At 46.4% G+C, this 13,306-nt stretch overlaps 1 protein-coding gene across 2 annotated transcripts in view; it reads left to right on the top strand.

Moving 5' to 3' along the window:
• LOC129696467 (guanine nucleotide-binding protein G(s) subunit alpha-like) overlaps positions 1 to 3,830 on the top strand; it is a 219,322-nt gene extending 215,492 nt beyond the window's left edge. For both annotated transcript variants that reach the window (XM_055634388.1, XM_055634390.1), the window contains exons 10-12: positions 493 to 623; positions 2,294 to 2,361; positions 3,320 to 3,830. In XM_055634388.1, the coding sequence (XP_055490363.1) occupies positions 493 to 623; positions 2,294 to 2,361; positions 3,320 to 3,466 (346 nt within the window). In that variant the 3' untranslated portion in view covers positions 3,467 to 3,830. The remainder of the gene's footprint in view (positions 1 to 492; positions 624 to 2,293; positions 2,362 to 3,319) is intronic.
• Positions 3,831 to 13,306: the final 9,476 nt, after the last annotated feature.

Genomic DNA, 13,306 nt, shown 5'->3' with positions numbered 1-13,306 from the left:
CTAGTTGTTGGTAGGATGGTTCCGTTTACTGATAACAGCTGGGAAGAAACTGTTGCTGAATCTGGAGGTGTGTGTTTTGTTGCCTGATGGGAGAGGGGAGAAGGGGGAGTGACCGGAGGCGAGACTGGCCCTTGATTATGCTGCTAGCCTTGCCGAGGCAGCATGAGATATAAATGGAGTCAATGGAATGGATGTTGGCTTGTGTGATGGTCTGGGCTGTGTCCACAATTCTCTGCAATTTTTTGCGGTCTTGGATGGAGCCGTTCCCAAACCATGCTGTGATGCACCCCGATAAAATGTTCTCTACGGCGCATCTGTAGAAGCTGGTGAGTGTTGTTGGGGACATGCTGAACTTCCTAAACCTTCTGAGGAAGTAGAGGCGTGGGCCATTGCTTCAATATGGGTGGTCCATGACAAGTTGCTGGTGATATTGACTCCTAGGAACAGTGTCAGCCAGTCTCCTGTGCACTCACAGCTCTTCCCTTCCACTAGGTGGCTGCGAACAATCTCCGTCATCCTCTTCTTGAACAAACAAGACCTACTGGCGGAGAAAGTGCTGGCGGGGAAATCCAAAATAGAAGACTATTTTCCGGAGTACACGCGTTACACCACTCCAGATGACGGTAAATGCTTCTAGTGTCCCTGAGTCCCCTTAGGAACAGGAGGGGGGGTGCAGAATGGGATGGGGCTGTTCACCAAGCGCCTTCCACCATTCACAGTGATTATGGTCGCCCCTCACAGTTCCTTGAAGGTGGAGTCGCAGGTAGATGGGGGGTCAAAAAGGCTTTTGGCACATTGGCCTTCATCAGTCGGAGTATTAAGTATGGAAGTTGGGAGGTGATGTTGCAGTTGTATAAGACATTTAGGGTATTGTGCTCATTTCTGGGCACCATGTTACAGGAATGATCAAGTTACAAAGGGTGCAGAGAAGATTTACGATGATGTTGCCAGGATACAAGGGCCTGAGCTATAGGGAGAGGTTGAGCTAGCGAGGACGATTTCTTGGAGTACAGAAGGATGTATATATACATATATATATATATATATATAGGTGTACATCTTTTAGAGGTGTATAAAATGATGAGAGGAATAGATTGGGTAGATGTACAGAGTCTCTTGCCCAGAGTGCGGGAATCGAGAACCAGAGGGCATAGGTGAAGGGGGAAAGAATTTATAGGAATCTGAGGGGTAACTTTTTCACGCAGAGTGGTGGGTGTATGGAACAAGCTGCCAGAGGAGGTAGTTGAGGCAGGGACTATCACAGCGTTTAAGAAGCATTTAGGCAGGTACAAGGATAGGACAGGTTTAGAGGGATACAGGCAAGTGGGACGTGTGTAAATGGGACATGTTGGTCAGTGGGCATATGTATCTCTATGACTTCATGAGAACCTGGAGTAGACCATCAGACATCACGAGCCTGCCCCTTATAATCATGGCTAATCACGTCTGCCTTTGTCCCACCGTCCTTAATCTATTGACACAAGGAACTGCAGATGCTGGTTTACCAAAAAAAGCACAAGTTCTAGAGTAATTCAAGCAACAATTACAGTAACAAATTAGGGAAACAAAAGTGCTGGAGGAACTCAGCAGGTGAAGCAGCATCTCTGGAAGATGTGGATAGCTGACATGTCAGGTCGGGACCCTTCTTCAGTTTGAGGGTCCCAATTTGAAATGTCGCCTATCCTTGTCTTCCAGAGATGCTGCTGGACCCGCTGAGTTTCCTCCAGCACTTTGTGTGTGTGTGTGTGTGTTTCTTTTTCTATAATCTATTTCTGCAATTGTTGCATCAGAGAGCTCCAGACTTGTACTGCTATCTTTGCATTGTGGTGTTCACCGGAACGTGTGGGTTTACTCCGGGTGCTCCGGTTTCCACCCATGTTCCACAGATGTGCAGGTTTGTAGGTTAATTACCCTCTAGTGTGCAGGATAGAACTAGTGTACAAGTGATCTTTGATCGACACGGTGGGCCGAATGGATTGTTTCCACGCTGTATCTGTAAACTAAATTATATTTCGTCATCATTGGGGACATGGAAACCAGCACCAGGTGTTTTGGAATCCGGGGAATGGAGGGATATGGGGAACGAGCAGGGAAAGGGTTGTCCACGATCCTGTTGGATCAAGAACCTGCTGTTCCTGATCTGTACAGGATTCTTGTTGGGAATCCTTCGTCCTGCAGAGCTGAGGAACATTGCACTTCATTGAACGGTTCAGTGACCCTTGGCAGTTGCCAGAAAAGTCAGCAAATCTGTTTTAAGATTGTGACCTTTGTACCTTTTATGTCTTGGGAGCAGCAACACCAGAACCTGGAGAAGATGCCAGAGTTACAAGAGCAAAATATTTTGTACGAGACGAGTTTCTTGTGAGTATTCCATCGCGGGAGGTGCCATAGTGGCCATTCAGCCCATCGAGTCCATGCTGACCCATTGTGGAGCAGCCCCAATCCCCAGCTAATTCCCCGCAGTGGCGCAGCTGGTAGAGTCGCTGCCTCACAACGCTAGAAACCTGGGTTCGATCCTGACCACGGCTGCTGTCTGTGTGGGGTGTGCACGTTCTCCCTGTGACCACGTGGGTTTCCTCCGGGTGCTCCAGTTTCCTCCCACGTCACAAAGACATGCAGGTTTGTAGGTTAATTAGACTCTGTAAATTGCCTCCGGTTTGTAGAACTAGTGTGAGTGGGTGATCGATGGTTAGTTTGGACTCGGTCGACTGAAGGGCCTGTTTCCATACTCTCAATCAATCAATTCAGCCAAAAACCCAGCCAATCATTCCCGCCTATCCAATTGCGCTTAATTGATTCTGTTTCCACAAAGCCCTGAAATCCCGGGTTAGAACCACTCTCTTTGTAGAATGCCAAAATATTTTCCTCACCTTCCTCCTTCATCCACAGCTCTGAGTGTCCATCCTCAGTGCTCAGTCCACTACCAGAAGCACCACCCCTCCCACTGTCTTACCCTCAGTGTTAGAGCAGAGCGCCACACGGTGGCACAGCGGTAGAGTTGCTGCCCCACAGCGCCAGAGACCCGGGTTGCATCCAGACTACGGGTGCTGTCTGTACGGAGTTTATGTGATCGCATGGGCTTCCTCCGGGTTCCTCCCACACTCCAAAGACGTGCAGGTTTGTAGGTTATGTCGGTAAATGATCCCTAGTATGTAGGGTAGATCTAGAGTACAGGGTGGATCGCTGGTCACTGCAGATCGGTGGAGCCAAAGGACCTGTGTCAACGCTGTGTAGGAAGGGACCGTCGGTCCCGGTTGACACTGTCTTCGGTGTTTCTGTGCTGTATCTCTCGTCTGAAGGCTTCCCTCTCTTCCTGCAGAGGATCAGTACAGCGAGCGGAGATGGACGCCACTACTGTTACCCGCACTTCACCTGCGCGGTGGACACGGAAAACATTCGCAGGGTATTCAACGATTGTCGGGACATTATTCAGAGAATGCACCTGCGGCAATATGAGCTGTTATGATGGAGAATCAATCTGACCCCTTGGTTTTTGGACTCTGCTGGTTTCCGTACCCTCGACGTGACCCGCGCAGGGGTGGAAGAAATGCGAGAGACGTGTGTCAATGTTGCTCTCTCTCTCGACGCCATTTTGTTCTTCATTCCTGACTTCACTTTATTTAGTGCACCACGCTCTGTGTTCGTTTTGTTTTCTTCTTCAAAACTCCGCCGTATTCCCCACCCCCCCCCCCAACCCACTGGTTCCACCGAGACCTCTGGTTACCTCTCATGTCTTGACTGAAGTCTGAGTATGTACCTCAGACCCATCTCCCTACAAACTCATCACTCTTGTCCCCCCCCCCCCCCCCCCCCCCCCCCCCCCCCCCCCCCCCCCTGTAGTCCCGCCCCGCAACTGGGCAACTGACCACAGCCCATTTACCAACCTCTCTCTCTCTCTCTCTCTCTCGCTGGGTTTCTCTACAACACAATGCTCAAGAGTACTTGACGGGGAAAATATATATTAGGACGACAATGCACTTTTTTGCATCAGGGTAATTTAAAACAAATAAACTATCGAGGAAGATCACACAATGTAGCAGCACCCAGAACGTTTAATAGTTTCACAGTTTTCTGCGTTAACAATTGCAGTTCGGCTGAAAAAAGGACCTCGTCTTAAGCCAACTGAGGCACAGGAATAGTAAAGAGGCAGGATGTCTGAGTCCTACTTGTAGGAGATATTTTTGAGGTCCTGGAGCTTTGGAGTCTCATCACACGTTAGATCTTGAACAGGGACTGCTTTGGCCTAGCCACCTAGGTTGAAACCACCACACACTAATGTTTGTTCAAGTTGTCCATCGTGAACCTCTTCGGGTTGACTCGCAAAAAGGCTGATAGCCCGAGCATTTGTTCCTTTATTTTCCTGTTTGTTTCACTGCTGGATTATTATCTTGTACAGACTGTAAAATGTATTATTTTGTACAACTTTATTGAAAAGAATACTTGTAGATGATCTCTGTGCCTTGATTATGGCTGTACTTGTAAAATGAGCTAAGATGTAAGTATGTTTGATTGCATTGTACAGCTTTATGTCGAAAAACCTCTTTCTACAGCTGTGGCTGCAGATAGGACGTTTATCTGTAGAGTTTAGGTTTTTTTTTCCTGGTTTATAAAGAAGGAAAACGCTCTTTAGTAAAAAAAAACAAATGTATAAATTATGCAAACTAACCACTTACCTTTACAAGAAGAGATCACAGGTGATGAGGTGTTGCAAGATCATGCCTTGTTTTGGATTTTCAGCTTTAACATATTAGAATCCAATCAAGCGACGTGGAATTATTTCTATGGGAACCAAGGTTTTTTTGCTAGAAGTATACATGTTTGGTAATTCTTTGGTCATTCATTGACCTTCACAAATGCGCCAGGCATTGTGGAAGTGTCGAGTACCATTAGATAGGTTCTTAAATTCTTGTACCATCTGCAGTTATTATTGTGCAAGTCAGTAGAAACAGAAACAAAAAAAAAACCTAAGGTGTAAACCTTTGTGTCTGGCCTAAGAGAATTACATTTTTATTTCTCTTTTAATAAAGAGATATGTTAGAAAAGTTTATTTTAAATATTGTAGAATTTGAGATGTGTGAAAATTTCTCAGACTTGAATAATTTATGCAAATCACATTCTCAGAACAAGTGGTGGAACCGTTTGAAAAATAAGCAAAAATTGCTGTAGCAATAAGGCATGTCCTTTTTAGTAACTATTACACTGCTTTATATTTTATACCTAGGTGTTTTATGTCTCTGTGAGTATATACTTTTCATGTGTCCGGAATAACTTGTACAATTTGTACAATGTTAAAAGAAATTACAGCTACAATAACAGAAACCCAGGAAGTGTTAATTCTATATTACTTTAAAATGGAGACCCGATGGTACAACTCTCTCCCTCAGCCTCCCCTGTGTATAATATTTTAAGTATTTTTGTTATGTTCTGTGTGCTTAATTAACGCCTATCATTGCAAAATCTAGCTCTATTGTACAGGTATAGGGTAGCAGTAAAGAACCAGAGGCCGGGTTCAATCCTGACTACAGGTGCTGTGTGTGTGCCTGTTTCTCCCTGTGACCGCCTGGGCTTTTATCTGGTTTTGTCCCACCTTCCCAAGACGTGCGTGTTTGTTCTGTAATTGGCTTTTGCAAATTGCGGAAGTGGGATAACATAGAACTAGTGTACAGGTGATCGATGGTCGGCGTGGACTCGATGGGCATGTTTCCACACTACATCTCTAAACATAGGTAGATGTGGAGAGACCAAATCCTTCTGTCAAGGGATTAGAGGGTTTCAGCTACAGGGAGAAGTTGGATAAATGTTTTCTCTGGAACGTCTGAGGTTGAGGGCAGATGATAGAAAGTATATAACATTATGAGAGGCATCGATAGGGTAGTCAGAACCTTTCTCCCAGAGTGGCAATGTCCAACACTAGAGGGGGCAGCTATAAGGTGAGAGGGAGAAGTATAATGGAGGTGTGCGGGGCAATTCTTTTACAGAGGGTGGTGGTAAAGGCAGATACGATGGTGACGTTTCAAGAGGGTTTTAGGTAGACACAAGGATGTGCAAGGAATGAAGGGATATGGCTCATATGCAGGCAGATGAGATCAGTTGAACTTGGCATTATGTGCAGGCACAAGCATTGTGGGCTGAGGGGCTTATTCCTGTGCTGTTCTATGTTCTGAGGGTATGACAGGCTGGAGAAGCTTCATAGGGCGCCTTCTGTCCCCTTGGTACTCTTAGGGCATCAGAAAGTTTGTACGAAAGGCTGTGGAGAGTGGCAGGAATCACAGAGTGGGAGCAATGAGAGAGGGTCTCATAGAGTTCTCACAGAAGAGAGGAGAACTTCTTTAAAATAGCTGTACTTTATTTTAGTTTAGTTTTAGAGATACAAAACCAGGCCATTCGGCCCACCATGTCCGCACTGACCAGTGTTCACCCCGAACACTAACACTATCCTACACACCAGGGTCAATTTACAAATTTACCGAAGCCGATTAACACACAAACTTGTATGTCTTTGGAGTGTGGGAGGAAACTGGAGCTCCCGGAGAAAACCCACGTGGTCACAGAGAGAGCATACAAACTCCATACAGACAGTACCCGCAGTCAGGATCGAACCTGGTTCTCTGGTGCTGTCAGGCAGCAGCTCTACCACTGCGCCACCGTGCCGCTCTCTCAGAACTCTCAACAAAATTCTGAAATCGCAACCGAGGGGTTTGAAATCCAAATTACCCCTAAGATTTATTTGAACATTGGATTCTCCAATTTTAGCTAACACCCCACATTTTTCTATTTTTCTCTCTTTTTTTCACTCCCCCCCCCCCCCCACCTTTTCCTGTGGCCAACCTCCTCCCCTATCCCAGCAGTGCGCACCGATTTCTCCCACTATCCCACCTCCTCTTCCCTCCCCGCCCCTTCCACCCGCTCCTTCTAGCTTTACCTTTCACTCCACATCTCATCCTATCTGAGACCCTCTTGTCTTCTTTACGTCTCCGGCCTTTGTCCACCCATCTGCCAATCAATTTCCCCAACCTCCCCCCCAATCTGAATCCACCTATCACTTGCCAGACATAGTCGCACCCCATCTATCTTTTCCAGCTTTCTCCCACCTACGACTATCAGTCCAAAGAGGGTCCCGACCCAAAACATCACCCCTTTCCAACGTCATCTGAAACATTCTCCACAAATGCTGCCTGACTCGCTGAGTTACTCCAGCACTTTGTATTCTATGCAAGATCCCAGCATCTGCAGTTCCTTGTGTCTACATTAGCCCTGTGTCTGAACATGCAATTAATTATTACATGTAATTAAGTTGATGTGTGACTAAGAAATGAAACGCACCATGTCAAAGGGCGGCACGGTGACGCAGCGGATTAGTTGCTGCCTCACAGCGCCAGAGGGCCGGGTCCGATCCTGATTACAGGTGCTGGCTGTACGTAGTTTGTAGATTCTCACCGTGACCACAAGGGTTTGCCCCTGGTGATCCGGTTTCCTCCCACATTTGCAGGTTAATTGGCTTCTGTAAATTATCCCTAGTGTCAAGCATAGAATTAGTGCACAGGGTGATCACTGGACTATGGGTCGGCCATGACTGTGCACTGGGTGGGCCGAGGGCCGTGTTTCTAGGCTGTATCGCTAAACAGTGTCATGTCGTAATGGGAAAACTGGTTCCCTGTGTGAAAAATCCTAAACTATAGATTTTTAACTAGATTTGCAATTTATCGCGCAAGCAGGCTCTATGAAACCAAAACATGACTGATGCTGAAAATCTGAAATAACATTTGAAAATATTGGAAGTGCTCAGCAGGTCACCTGAGAGAAACAGAGTCAATGTTTCGGTAAAAGGGTCCCGACCCGATTCATTGTCTGTCCACTCCCTCCACAGATGCAGAAGATAGACACAGTGTGCCTGCCATAGTAACTCAGCGGGTCAGGCAGCATCTCTGTACAAAAAGGAATAGGTGACATTTTAGGTCGGAACCCTTCTTCACACTCTTCGGTTCCCACCTGAAATGTCACCTATTCCTTTTCTCCAGAGATGCTGCCTGACCCGCGGAGTTACTCCAGCATTTTGTGTCTACCTTTGGTATAAACCAGCATCTGCAGTTCCTTCCTGTATCTTCCACAGACGCTGCCTGATCCGCTGAGTTCCTCCAGCACTTTGTGTTTTGCTCAATACTTCAGTAGATGACTTTGTATCGGATCTGTAACTAGCAAACAGGAGCATTTGGTAAATCATTTAACGTCTGCCTGTTTAACTTTGCACAATCACGGTCGACCCTGCCAAAGATACAACTCAATCCAGCAGTTTAACAGGACAAGGAGCTGCGTGAAAATGAACACAGGAAGCTGTTCACCAACTGCAGCGAATCGCTGTTGGCTCTCTGGTTCCCTTCACCATCCAGGTTACTGACGTAAACAAGAACCAGAAAGAACGATTTGCATCAAATGGACAAGCAGTGATGGCCTCCAAACCACAAGGTGCCGCTGTGGAAGAAAGACCGCTCATTATTAGAACAACAGTGTTGTGTACACAGCAAGGAGTCACTGGTCACAATAGTCTGGAAACCAATCACCATATTTATACTGGTTTAGTTTAGAGCTGCAGCATGGAAACAGGCCCTTCAGCCCATCGAGTCCACTCCGACTAGCAATCCCTATACATCAGCACTATCCTACACACTAGGGACAATTTACAATCTTTTACCAAAACCAATCTTTTACCAAAACCTACAAACCTGTACATCTTTGGAATGTGGGAGGAAACCGGAGCACCCGGAGAAAACCCACGTGGTCACAGGGAGAATGTACAAACTCCATACAGACAGCGCCCGTAGTCGGGATTGAATCCGGGTCTGACAGCAACTGTACTGCTGTGTCATTGTGCCTCCCCAGCACTAGTTATTCCCTGTGTACATATTTAGCGTTAATTCTGGTTAAGATTGGGTCAGAGCACCTTTTCCCCAGCAAAAGTAGTTAGTTAGTTTCATTTATTGTCACATGTACCGAGGTACCGTAAAAAGCTTTTGTTGTGTGCTAACCCGTCAGCGGAAAGACAATACATGATTACAATTGGAGCCATTTACAGTGTACAGATACATGATAAAGGGAATAACGTTTTGTGCAAGATAAAGCAAGTGAAGTCCGATCAAAATAGAACAGCACAGCTCAGGAGCTCAGGAACACGAGCCCTTTGGCACACAACGTCTGGCCCAACACGCTAACTGAAATTGCATATCTGCCTGCACATAGTCTACGTCCATCCGTTCCCTGTCTGTTCCTGTGGCCGTCTAAACGCGCCTTAATCACCACTATAACATATGTTTCCAGCACTTCTAGAAGTGCAGTTCTGACAGCCACCACTCTCTGTATAAAATAAAGCGTTCTAAATCTCCAATAAACATTCCTCTTCTCATCTTAAAGTTGCACCCTCTAATATTTGACATTTCTACCCAAGGAAAAAATACTTTTAATTATCTATCCAGTCTATGCCTCTCATATTTTTATATAGTTCTATCAGATCGTCTCTCAGCTTTAAACAATCTCAGGGCATACAAGCTAAGTTTGTCCAACTTCTTACAGCTGGTTGGCAGTGGTATGAACATATCCTGTATCCCTTTCGTAGCACATATTCCCCAGCCAACAATGGACCATTATGGGCTCCACCATTCCCGAGGTCATCTGTTGATGGTCCTGATTTGGTCTGGCCATCCATAACGTCTAAAGAAGGGTTCCAACCTGAAACATCACCTATTTTCCCCAGAGATGCTGCCTGAGTTACTCCAGCATTTTGTGTCTATCTTTGATATAAATCAGCATTTCCAGCTCCTTCCTACACGTTGTAGCTAATACTTTATAATCTTGGCAACACATCCTCCCTGTATTGCAGCAAACGGAAATGTACACTATACTCCAAATGTGGCCTAACGCATTAACCTGACGACCTTGCAACTTTTATTTCAATGCACCGACCAATGAAGGCAATGTGCCTTCTTTACTACTTGAGTCTGAAGAGCGGTCCCGACCTGAAACGCCACTTATCCATCTTCACCACGGATGCCACCTGACCCGCTGAATTACTCCAGCACCATGTGCCTTTCCATGGTAAACCAGCATCTGCACTTCATTGTTTCTACATTATCACTCTTATCTACTTGTGCAGCCACTTTCACAAAGCTATGTTTTAGTTTTAGAGATACAGTGCAGTAACAGACGTGAGTCTGAGCTGACCAGTGATCACACGAGCATTATCCTACACACTAGGGACAAATGACAATCTTTACCAAAGCCATTTAACCTACAAACCTGTAAGTCAGGATTGAGCCCAGGTCTCTGACGCTGTAAGGCAGCACCTCTACCAATGGGCCACTGTGCTGCCCAAACTATGGACTTGGTCCCCAAGATCCCTCTCTCTGTCTAATATTTGACCTGCCAAAGTACAACCCGTCACACATGTTCCGGATAAACTCTTATCTGCCATTTCTATGCCCATATTTACAATTGATCTACAGCCAGGTTAAGCTTTTACTGCACTATCGCAGAGGCAAGGGAAGTGTAGAGGGCCAGATCTACTCTGATTAATGAATCTTCATCCACCCTCCCAAATCGCACCAATACAAAATGCAATCTCCCGGTTGGCAAACATTTAACTCCCCATCCCATTCGCACACTGGCCTTTCTGTCCTGGGCCTCCTCCACTGTCAGAGTGAGGCCAAATGTAAATTGGAGGGACAGTTCCTCATATTTCACTTGGGCAGCTTACAACCCAGCGGTGTGAATACTGATCTCTCTAACCTCAAGTATTCCTTGCATCCCCTCTTCCTGTCCTTCCCCCACCCTAGTCGTCCCTACTAGCTTCACTGTCGTCTTCCTTAGTTTCACAGAGAGTGGTGTGTCTATGGAATTCTCTGCATCAGAGGGCGGTGGAGGCAGGTTCTCTGGATGCTTTCAAGAGAGAGCTAGATAGGGCTCTTAAAAATAGCGGAGTCGGGATATGGGGAGAAGGCAGGAATGGGGTACTGATTGGGGATGATCAGCCATGATCACTTTGAATGATGGTGCTGGCTCGAAGGGCCAAATGGCCTACTCCTGCACCTATTGTCTATTGTACAGGTTTATCGGGTAATTGGCTTGGTATCATTGGTGGTCACTGGAAGAGTATGACTGTCCTCTCCATAGGGTCGTCTACTTGTGGGTCTGCAGGTGTCTGTAGAAGTCGATCCGCGATCCACACACCTTGGTGCAACGTGGGCAGTGGAGACTGGCGGTGGTTGGTAGTCGTCGAGCCCCCTTCTCTCTCTCCTTACGGTGCTGTCGCTTTGTCTCTGAGACAAGGTGTAGTCCCATTTTGTGACGTGCAGCTCCTTCTTGCATGGGTTTCCTGCAGGAGCGCCTGTCCAGTGCAATGTGCTCCCAGTTGCTCGATGCGATGTGGAATTTCTTCACTGTTCTTGATGTTGTCCTTGAAGCAGTTCTTTGGCCCGCCAGGGGCTCGCCGACCTTCCTTCAATTGAGAGTACAGGATTTGTTTAGGGAGATGTGTGTGTTGAACATGCGGATGACATGGCAGTCCATCGAAGTTGGTGCTGTATTATTGTGGTGGTGATGCTGGTCATGTTGACTTCATGTTAGCTAAATGCAAATTGTCCCTAGTCCACACCATATCTCTAAACTAAACTAATCCTTGAAATTACTTTGGTACACAAAAATGCTGGAGAAACTCAGCGGGTGCAGCAGCATCTATGATGCGAAGGAAATAGGCAATGTTTCGGGGGGGGGGGAGAAGAAAGGAAAAAGGAGGAGGAGCCCGAGGGCTGAGGGATGGAAGTAGACATCCCGAGGGCTGAGGAAGAGGAGGAGACAGCATGGGCTAACAAAATTGGGAGAATTCAATGTTCATGCCTGCAGAATGCAGACTCCCCAAGCGGAATATGAGGTGCTGTTCCTCCAATTTCCGGTGTTGCTCGCTCTGGCCATGGAGGAGACCCAAGACAGAGAGGTTGGATGGGGAATGGGAGGGGGAGTTGAAGTGCTGAGCCACCGGGAGGTCAGGTTGGTTATTGCGGACCGAGCGGAGGTGTTCGGCGAAACGATTGCCAAGCCTCTGCTTGGTCTCACCGATGTAGATCAGCTGACATCTAGAGCAGCGGATGCAATAGATGAGGTTGGAGGAGATGCAGGTGAACCTCTGTCGCACCTGGAAGGACTGCTTGGGTCCTTGAATGGAGTCGAGGGGGGAGGTAAAGGGACAGGTGTTGCATCTCTTTACCCAGACTTGAAATTACTTTTCCTGGTTCTAATTACAGTTCATAGATCTGAATAGTTATCTCAGTTTTTATCTCCACAGGAGTTGCCTAACCTGCTCAACAGGACAGGCAGCATCTCTAGAGAAAAGGAATAGGTGACCCTTCACCGACAGAGGGATATGTAGATGGAGCATGTTGGAACCAGCTTCAGGTTATACAGGCTGAGCAGTCGTTCAAGGTGAAGGTGACATGAATTTGTGGTTGTGTCGCTCACAATTATTATGGATGTGTCTTTGACCATATAATTGGTGATTGATAAACACCTAACTCACCTTTCCCAATTCAAGGCAAGGAAGCCTGAAATAATAAAACAAATTATTTATGAGAAGAATCTTTCAATCTCCACCTTAAAAATATCCATTAACGGCCTCAAAGCCTGGTTCTCACAGATTTCTCACAGAATTCCACAGATTCACCGCCCTCTGACTAAAGGAATTTTCATCTACTTTCTAAACGTACATTCTTTTATACTGAAGCTGTGGCCTCTGGTCTTACTCTCCCACTAGTGGAAACATCCTCTCCACATCCACTCTATCCAGGCCTTTCATTATTTGGTAAGTTTCAATGAGGTTTCGCCCTCATCCTTCTAAACGCCAGCGAGTACAGACCCAGTGCCGTCAAACACTCATCATATGTTAACCCACTCATTCCTGGGATCATTCTCGTAAGCCTCCTCTGGACCCTCTTCAAAGGCAGCACATCCTTCCTTGGATATGGGGCCCAAAACTGCTCACCACTCAATCGTGGCTGATCTATCTTCCCCTCTCAACCCCATTCTTCTGCCCTCTCCCCATAACCTCTGACACCCGTACCAATCAAGAATCTGTCAATTTCCGACTTAGAAATATCCTTTAAAGGCCTCTACAGCCGTCTGTGGCAATGAATTCCACAGATTCACCACCCTCTGACTAAAGAAATTACTCCTTAATTTTGGCCACTATAAACCCCCACCACCGGTGTGTAAGTGAGTGGTAGAATCTGCGATGGTAGTTGATGAGAATATAGGAAAAATAAAACAA

Source organism: Leucoraja erinacea, chromosome 4 (assembly GCF_028641065.1).
Source record: "Leucoraja erinacea ecotype New England chromosome 4, Leri_hhj_1, whole genome shotgun sequence".
Classification (NCBI taxonomy): Eukaryota; Metazoa; Chordata; class Chondrichthyes; order Rajiformes; family Rajidae; genus Leucoraja; species Leucoraja erinaceus.
Note: the sequence above shows the minus strand (reverse complement) of the source record. Positions and strands in the feature narration are given on the sequence as shown.